This window comes from Macaca mulatta, chromosome 10 (assembly GCF_049350105.2).
Source record: "Macaca mulatta isolate MMU2019108-1 chromosome 10, T2T-MMU8v2.0, whole genome shotgun sequence".
NCBI classification, from domain to species: Eukaryota; Metazoa; Chordata; class Mammalia; order Primates; family Cercopithecidae; genus Macaca; species Macaca mulatta.
The window spans coordinates 102,101,896-102,111,317 of NC_133415.1; the positions used below are offsets into that span (position 1 = coordinate 102,101,896).

The 9,422-nt window shown below is 45.2% G+C and overlaps 1 protein-coding gene across 7 annotated transcripts in view; it reads right to left on the bottom strand.

Moving 5' to 3' along the window:
• Positions 1-9,422, bottom strand: part of ZNFX1 (zinc finger NFX1-type containing 1) — a 33,240-nt gene that overhangs the window by 23,266 nt on the left and 552 nt on the right. The window contains exons 2-4 of one of the 7 annotated variants that reach the window (XM_077951976.1): positions 7,917-8,035; positions 7,219-7,319; positions 1,341-3,149 (exon numbers count right to left, since the gene is read on the bottom strand). In XM_077951976.1, the coding sequence (XP_077808102.1) occupies positions 1,341-3,149; positions 7,219-7,279 (1,870 nt within the window). In that variant the 5' untranslated portion in view covers positions 7,280-7,319; positions 7,917-8,035. Of the gene's footprint in view, positions 1-1,340; positions 3,150-7,218; positions 7,328-7,916; positions 8,036-9,422 lie in introns of all 7 variants that reach the window. The other 6 variants (XM_077951978.1, XM_015148793.3, XM_015148792.3 and 3 more) reach the window with 6 other exon arrangements.

Consider the following 9,422-nt stretch of genomic DNA (forward strand, 5'->3'; position numbering starts at 1 on the left):
TACAGAATGAGAGAAAATATTTGCAAACTCTGCATCCATCTAAGGTCTAATATCTGGAATTAAATAACCCCATTAAAAAATGAGCAAAGGACATGAACAGACACATCTCAAAAGAAGACATACACATGGCCAACAAGCATAAGAAAAAAATGCTCAACATCAACATCATTAATTATTAGAGAAATGCAAATCAAAACCACAATGAGATACCATCTCACACTAGTCAGAATGGCTACTATAAAAAGTCAAAAAATAACAGATGCTGGCGAGGTTGCAGAGAAAAGGGAAAGTTTATATACTGCTGGTGGGAATGTACATTAGTGCAGCCACTGTGGAAAGCAGTTTGGAGATTTCTCAAGCAACTTAAAACAGAAATGCCATTTGACGTAGCAGTCCCAATATTGGGTAATAACGGGAAGGAATATAAATCATTCTCCCATAAAGACACATGCATATGCATGTTCATCGTAGCACTATTCACAATAGCAAAGATATAGACTCAACCTAGATGCCCAACAATGGTGGACTGATTAAAGAAAATGTGGCATATATACACCATGAATACTATGCAGCTATGAAAAAGAACAAAATCATGTCCTTTGCAGCAAAGTGGATGGAGTTGGAGGCCATTATCCTAAGCAAATTAATTAAGGAACACAAAACTAAATACCACATGTTCTCACTCATAAGTGGGAGCTAAACATTGAGTACACATGGACACAAAGAAGGGAACAGGCACCAGGGCCTACTTCAGGGTAGGGTGGGACGAGGGTGAGGATCTAAAAACTACCTATCAAGAGCTGAGTGCAGTGGCTCACACCTGTAATCCCAGCACTTTGGGAGACCAAAGTGGGTGGATTACCTGAGGTCGGGAGTTCAAGATCAGCCTGGCTAACATGGTGAAACCCCGTCTCTACTAAAAATACAAAATTAGCTGGGCGTGGTGGCGCACGCCTGTAATCCCAGCTACTCAGGAGGCTGAGGCAGGAGAACTGCTTGAACCCAGGAGGCGGAGGTTGCAGTGAGCCGGAATCGTGCCACTGCACGCCAGCCTGGGTGACAGAGTGAGACTCTGTCTCCAAAAACAACAACAACAAAAAACTACCTATCAGGTGCTATACTCATTACCTGGATGACAAAATAATCTGTACACCAAACCTCTGCAACACACAATTTACACATGTAACAAACCTGCACAGGTACCCCTAAACCTGAAATAAAAGTTGGAAAATAAAATAAATAAGTAAATAAGAAGACATTCTAGAAATCTAGAGTCAAGGCTCTGTCCCTTGCTTATCTTACAAAGCAGACCTTATGTACTCTGAAACATTTTGTCTTACCTGTTCCAGGAGGTCCTTGAATAATAGCCAGTTCCCTTGTGAGAGCAAACTGCAAGGCTTCCATCTGGGAGTCATCCAGCTTCAGGGCTTCTTTTGAGGGCCACTGGCTAGGATCTAAGACATTAATTCTGGGATGTCTCAAGCCCTCGACATTTCTTAGAAATTCCCCAGTGGCTGAGGGATTCTCTATTAAGGGGGTAAAGTCATATCTGCCCCCCATTAGCAAGTACCTTGGCTCCTTCACATGAGAGTCACACTCCACGATATTCCTCTGAAAAGGGACATCTTCTTCCTGGACCTCCTGGAGTCCTTCCAGGACATGCCTGTAAGCCTCAAAGTATGCAGTTGTCTCCACCATGAGGAAAGAGTCAGAGGGCTGGACTTCTGCTAGCAGCTGTTGGCTCTGCTCATTGAAGCAGAGCTGGACAATTCCTCGACAGAGATCTTCCTGCTCCCTGTTAGATACAGTGGCAAAAAGAAATGTCTCAAAGTTGTCCTTGGACATGCATACCAAAGACCCATAGAGCAATCGTTTGGAATTCTGCCAGCGAACAAACTTCAGTGGTTTTGTGTCAAACTGCACCTTGTAGACTATGCCTGATGATGAACACATGGGGGTGATAATCCTGGTGTCAAAGTAGATTCGGATGTCATCAAACTTTCTCTTTCTCAGGCCCTGGTCTTCAAAGCTTTGGAGAAGTTCCAAAATGCCTTCCCGTAAAGGTCTGACGAAATCTTCTCGCAGGAGCCGGAAATGGGTATCCAGATAGATAGCAGTGCTGTCATATTTTCCAGAAATGATATTGGGGCGAAGGAAGGGCCTCTCATCCAAGTGCACTTCATTGTAGGTAGGGTAAACGGGCATGGTTCGGTAGCTCTCAACATGGTCTTCTGCCTCAGGCTGCACTAGAGTGTAAGTATCCACTCTCAAAGTGCCCTCTCGCCTCTTTTCCTGCAGATGTTCAATGATAGTCTGTACCTTTTCCAGGTTCTTCTCTGTCTCCTCTTCTATGTCAACACCAGAGGCTCTCAGAGCATTAAGAGAGGTTGGTAGGAGGGAAACCAGCATGGAAGTTTCCTGCACAGAGCTGGCAGGGAAGACACTTACAAGGTCCTGGAGGAGGGAGATGATGTTGCTTATGTGCTCTGGATACTGGTTTCGGATGTCAGGGATGGGTTCAGTGATCATCCCTACCACATAAGCAGGCAGGCAGACTTTGAGAAATTTGGAGTTTTTCAATATGCCCAGTACGTGGAGAACACTCTGACGATCCATTTTGGAGCTGCAAGCCTTCCGAAGAACCTGGCATATGAGCTCAAGGAAGTTAGATTTCATGGAAGAATGAGAAAGGAGTTCTTTCAGCCCTAAACTTGTGGCAAGTGTGATGACCACCTCAGAAGGGTCTTTCTGCAGAAGACTTTCTAAGAACTTGTAGCCCAGTTTCTTTGCCTGCTGTGGCTGTTCTGTAGGCTTCTGGTGGGGAGTCCGCCACTGCTGGAAGTTGTCATTGGACCATGGTGGTCTGCGGTTCCTACACTCCTGGTTGCCATTTCTCCACCTGGTGTCATTCTCCTGATCATGTCTTTGGTCTCTAGCTTCGTCACTGGCATGCCCCTCCTGGTTTCTTCTTCCTTGATGTGGGTTCCTGCCCATGGCCCTAAATCTCTCTTCCCTCTGCCAGTAAGCAGCAGGATGGTTGTTGGCCCTAGGATGCCTTCCAGGATGGCTGACTCCTCCTCGGAGAGCACTGGCTGGTGGGTTACTGGCCTGATTTCTAGCTCTTGGTGGTAACTCTCCATCCATAGGGCCTAAACACAATGAAATACTGAGTAACCACAAGAACCAAGTTCTGTTGGAAACCCAATAGAACAACAACGAACATGTTTTCATTTTCCAAAATAACTGAAGAGCTCAGGTTTTATATGATGAGAAAAATGGTTTCTACCAAGTCATATGATAAATGAAAGACAATTATTGTTGCTGTAGAGGTTAGGAAAATATTATTTTTCCAAAAGATGCGAAAGGGAAAAGGAATAAACATTTGTTGAGTATCTGATATGTGTTAGAAAATAAATACATAGGCCGGGTGCGGTGGCTCACGCCTGTAATCCCAGCACTTTGGGAGGCTGACGCGGGTGGATCACGAGGTCAGGGGATCGAGACCATCCTGGCTAACATGGTGAAACCCCGTTTCTACTAAAAATACAAAAAAATTAGCTGGGCGTGGTGGCAGGCGCCTGTAGTCCCAGCTACTCGGGAGGCTGAGGCAGGAGAACAGCGTGAACCTGGGAGGCAGAGCTTGCAGTAAGCTGAGATTGTGCCACTGCACTCCAGCCTGGGTGACAGAGCAAGACTCCGCCTCAAAAAAAAAAAAGAAAATAAATACATACAGTATGTCTCATTGCTTCTAATCTCACCCCAGTACCAAATAACACTCAGAACATGAGTTTAGAGGCCAAACTGACTTGGTTCAAACCTTGGCCTGGCCACTTCCTTACTATATAACCTTCACCAAGTTGTATAATTTCTCTAAGTCTCAGTTTCTGCGTTTTTTTTTTTTTTTAGATGGAGTCTCGCTCTGTCTCCCAGGCTGGAGTGCAGTGGCGTGATCTCGGCTCACTGCAACCTCTGCCTCCCAGGTTGGAGTGCAGTGGCGTGATCTCGGCTCACTGCAACCTCTGCCTCCCAGGTTCAAGCGATTCTCCTGCCTCGGCTCCCAATTAGCTGGGATTACAGACGTCCGCCACCGCGCCCGGCTAATTTTTATATTTTTAGTAGAGATGGGGTTTCACTATCTTGGCCAGGCTGGTCTTGAACTCCTGACATTGTGATCCACCCACCTCAGCCTCCCAAAGGGCTGGAAGTGCTGGGATTACTGGCATAAGCCACCGTGCCTGGCCGGGTTTTTATAAAGATTAAATGTTTATAAAGTGCTTAATATAGTACTGGACACATTAAAAACTCTCAATAAATGTTAGTTATTACTAGTAGCAGTAATTGGGAATATCCTATTGATTCTAAGGGGGCCACTGGTTCTACCACTAAACAATTATCACAGCCAACAGAGACATCAAGTGAAATAATATTACAAAGGGAAGTACTACCTGAATGCTGTCCAGCATCAGCAAATGCACTTTGAATGGGAAAGAGAAAGGTGGGGTTTCCTTTACTAAGATGTTTTTGAGCTAACGGACTGTGAAAGAAACTGAAAAATGAAACTCAAGTTTTCCTCCTTTCTGTAGCATGAACTTCACCCTCATAGTACTTACCAATGACCAACCCTTATACAGGAAGCCCAGCATACCCAAGTCCAGTATTTTTCACTTTCCTTTTTGCTAAAACTGATTCAGGGGCTGACCTAACTTAGCAGAATGACATGGAGATTTTAAAAACAAATAAAATATGACTGTATACAATGATTTGATTAAAAAGTTATAAAAGCTCTAAATGCATGTTATATTTGAGATGATTATACCATTTCCTGACATCAGATACTAAATCCATTTATGTACACTTTCCCTTGTTTTGCATTTTGTAGAGAATTTTTTTTTTTAATTTTTTTTTTTTTTTGACAGGGAGTCTGGCTCTGTCACCCAGGCTAGAGTCCAGTGGCACGATCTCGGCTCACTACAACCTCCGCCTCCCAGGTTCACACCATTCTCCTACCTCAGCCTCCCGAGTAGCTGGGACTACAGGCATCCGCCACCACACCCGGCTAATTTTTTGTATTTTTAGTAGAGATTGGGTTTCACTGTGTTAGCCTGGATGGTCTCAATCTCCTGACCTCATGATCCGCCTGCCTTGGCCTCCCAAAGTGCTGGGATTACAGGTGTGAGCCACCGTGCCCGGCTGAGATTTTAATGTGACAACATAAAGCAATATTCAGTAAAATATAAATGATCTACAACTGAACCCTAAATTTGTACAATTGTTACTCACATATTTACTTTTCAAACTACCCCTAAAATCAGAAGAAAGTACTACTTTTAATATTTTTATCTGATTAGAAGACGCTATGTCGTGGAAGAATGGAAAATCGTATTATTTATTCTTTTAGCATTCATGGCTGGGTGTGGTGGCTCATGCCTGTAATCCCAGCACTTTGGGAGGCTAAGGCAGGCAGATAGCTTGAGCTCAGGAGTTTCAGACCAGCCTGGGCAACATGGAGAAACTCTGTCTCTACTAAAAACACAAAAATGAGCCACACATGACGGTGCATGCCTGTGGTCCCAGCTATTTGGGAGGCTGAGGTGGAATGACTGCTTGAGCCCAGGAGGTTGGGGCTGCAATAAGCCAAGATTGTGCCATGGCAATCCAGCCCGGGCAACAGAGCAAGACCCTGTCTCAAAACAAAAAAACAAACCATTCACATAGCTCATAAGAGCCCATAGTTCTTCCTCACTTGTTGCACAACTAAAACTCTTTGGAAAACACATTGCAAACTTCCGGAAAAACAGGAATCCATTTGGTTGTTCAGTTTTAGAAAGTGTTGAGCAAGCAGAGTAATTCCTTTAGTAGAGTGATGCTCTTGGAACTAATTTAGCTTTGGTGACTAGGATTCATGATCTGCACTATCCAATACAAAGCCATTAGCCACATGTGGCTGCTATGTTTGTGAAATGTAACTACTTTGAATTAAGACGTGTAAAACACACAGGAGATTTTGAAGGCTAGTACCAAAGACTGTTAAGCATTACATTAAAAATTTTTATGTTGATAGTATCTTAAAATGAGTATTTGAGGGAAATAAATATATGTGAATTATTAAAGTATGATAATAAACTATAGTCAATTATTACAATCAAATGATAATATTTTGGTTATACTGGGTTAAATAAGACATTATTAAATTACTAAATTTTATTAAATTGTCATCAAATTTAAAAAATAAATTCCAAGGCCGGGCGCGGTGGCTCACGCCTGTAATGCTAGTACTTTGGGAGGCCGAGGCGGGTGGGATCACCTGAGGTTAGGAGTTTGAGACCATCCTGGTCCAACATGGTGAAACCCTGTCTCTACTAACAATACAAAAATTAGCCGGGCATGGTGGCAGGTGCCTGTAATCCCAGCTACTCAGGAGGCTGAGGCAGGAAAATCGCTTAAACCTGGGAGGTGGAGGTTGTAGTGAGCCGAAATCGTGCCACGGCACTCCAGCCTGGGCAACAGAGCAAGACTCCATCTCAAAATAAATAAATAAATAAATAAATTTCATCTGTTTCTTCTTACGTTTTAAAATGATGTTTCTAGAAAATAAAAAATTATGCTCTTGGCTTACGTTGTTTCTGTTGGATGCTGCTCTACACCAAACATTACTTCCCTTTCTGAAACTCTATCACTGTTTTTGTTACAGTGAACTGCATCCATTCATCAGTTCTCTTAGGAAAAGCGGAGGGTTGGCTATTTTTCACAGTAATTCATGCTGTAATTAAGAAATAAGTTATTCTTTTTTTTTTGAGACAAGGTCTCTGTCACCCAAGCTGGAGTGCAGGGGCCAGATCATAGTCCAGAGCAACCTCTGCCCTCTGCACCCACCCCTTCCTGAGGTTCAAGGGATCCTCCCACTTCAGCCTCCCCAGTAGCCTAAGTAGCTGGGACTACAGGCACACAGCACCATGTGGCTAATTTTTATATGTTTTGTAGAGAAAGGCTATTACCATGTTGCTCAGGCTGGTCTCAATCGCCTGGGCTCAAACAATCCTCCTGCCTCAGGCTCCCAAAGTGCTAGGATTATAGACTTTAGCCACTGCATCCAGCCATAGTCATCCTTTACTTGAGAGATGCAGATAATCTTAGGTAGGCCTGCTCATTCATAGAGAGCCCGATTTCCTTTTCTTATTACTAGAATTTCCTTCTCATTAGGTAGGAAACCTTGCTTACCTCTGTGGTTGGTATGGGAATTCCTGGGCCTGGCATCCAGACGAGGTCTTCTCTCCTCCATGTCTGAGTCACCTGAATTCCTCCACGTTACTTTCTGTTATCTGGAAAACTGTAAATGTTGAGTTATCAGTGTCCTCGAAACACAGCATCTAGCAGCAAAAACCCCAACATCATCAAGCCAGTCCTTCTGCCTTTGTTAACATTTTAATGATTTGTTAACTAAGGGTTAAATACAGATTTTAATCTAGAGCACAAGTGCTCAACTCTGCAAATGCCCAATTATGATATAAAATATTAAATTCACAATTTAGCTAATTTCAAGAGATAGAATTCCCCTTTCTTTTACCCTTGCACTTTCTTGGGGTAGAGGGAATGTCATCAATTCCCATTCAAAACTGCTGTTTCGTTTATGCCTTTAGCCAAGTTACTTAATCAGTTGCTAGGTTTCATTTTCCTTTCCTAAGAAGCAGATAATATTGTTGCCAGGGCAAAAAGGAGTACATTTTTGTTAATCCAAAATCATGTAGTCACCACCCTATCTGGCATTTACAAATATGCCACTTACATAGTACCCAAATAGCTTGCAGTACCCTATAGTTTATAAATAATTAGTGAGCAGTTATCCCCTTAGCCTACTCTTTGGAATGGAGCCAAATGATTAAGCTCTCTGCTCTACTGAATCAAGAGAAAGAAATTACATGTTTCAATAACCAGGAGGCTTGGCAACTACGAGGTGCTGTTTCCTCAGGACCAACTGGAAATCTGATATTCTTTCTTCCTCCTCGTTCTTCTACTTTGATGATTTTTGACACTGCTCCTATAAGAGGAAGAGGAAGCCCCTTTAAGGGAACTTCTCAACCCAACTCATACACATTGTGTGGGCTGGGTCTAAGGAAAGAGTGGGTGACTCAGAGTCCTCAGCAAAGGGATTTTTGAGACGGTCTTCACCGAGTTTTAAAATATTCATACTTGGAAACTGTGACTACATTTGGCATTATATGAGGGGCAGCTTTTATCCTCATCTGAAAAAGGAGTCTCTTTTCTTCCCCATGGGAATATCTCTGGTAACTCCCCTCCCTCATCTTATCAAACCCAGCCCTCCTGGCGCAGGCTCAGTATTTAGAGTTTGTTTGTTTATTTTCAATTCTCCGAGGGGAAAATTCCTTCTTCCCCTGGTTGAAAAATGCTAAAATAGAAACTCCAGAAAATTTAAAGAAACGGAAGAAAAAAAGAAATGTTAAAAAGAAAAGGCAAGGAAAGGAAGGGAGGAGTAGATATGAACAGGAAATGCTGGGATCGAAAACAGACTGAAGTGTTTTTTTGGGGGGTGAATCAAGGCCTAAAGGGCACGAAGAAGAAAATCAGTGATGATCAAGCTGGCCTGGGGTCAGAATGAGAGGGGCTGGTCATCACCAGGGTGGGACGCAGGAGGCTGAGGCCGGAGGCAGAGCTGGGTTTGGGGAAAGTCTCCAGGCTCCTGGGGAATCCCACTGTCCCTAATGGAAATGTTATGGGGTCAGGGAGCGCCAAGGCTGTGAGGTGGCGGGGTTATGGGGGCCTCCCGGAGAGGGTGGCAGGGAGCAGCTGGGGGTTCTTGCTGAGGACGGAGGTGGGGGGCAGGGAGCAGGCTGAAGGGGGTGCCGAGGTGCTTTGTAGAAGAGGGGGATTGATAAGGTGACAGGTGGTGAGGCCGGAGGAATGAGGGGGTGCGAGTGGCAGAAGGGAGGGCACAGGCAGGGATGGGGGTAGAGGAGATCGAAGTGTTGAGGGCAGAAGCGGTGATGGTGTCGGGGGTGCTGGGGAGAGCGACGGGCCAGCTGAGAGGGGATGGGGACACTAAAGAGAGTACAGGGGAGCCGAAGGGGCGACGGGGCGCTGAGATGGGCCAGGGGCTGAGTGGGTGACGGGGCGCTGAGTGGGTGATGGAGGTCTGGGTCTGAGGAGGCGACGGGCGCTGAGAGGCGCTCTGAGTGGGTGCTGAAGCCCCCGGGGGCTAAGGAGGTGACAAGGCTGAGTGGGTGACGGGGGTCTGGGGGTTGAGGGGGCGACGGGGCGCTGAGGGGCCAGGGGCTCTGAGCGGGTGACGGGGGCGCTGGGGGCTTGAGAGGGTGACAGGTCTTCTGGGCAGAAGCAGTGGCCGGGCGGCGCGGGCGCCGGGGGTCGCGGCGGGGCAAGGAAGAGGCAGGGGCAGGGGCAGTTGCGGG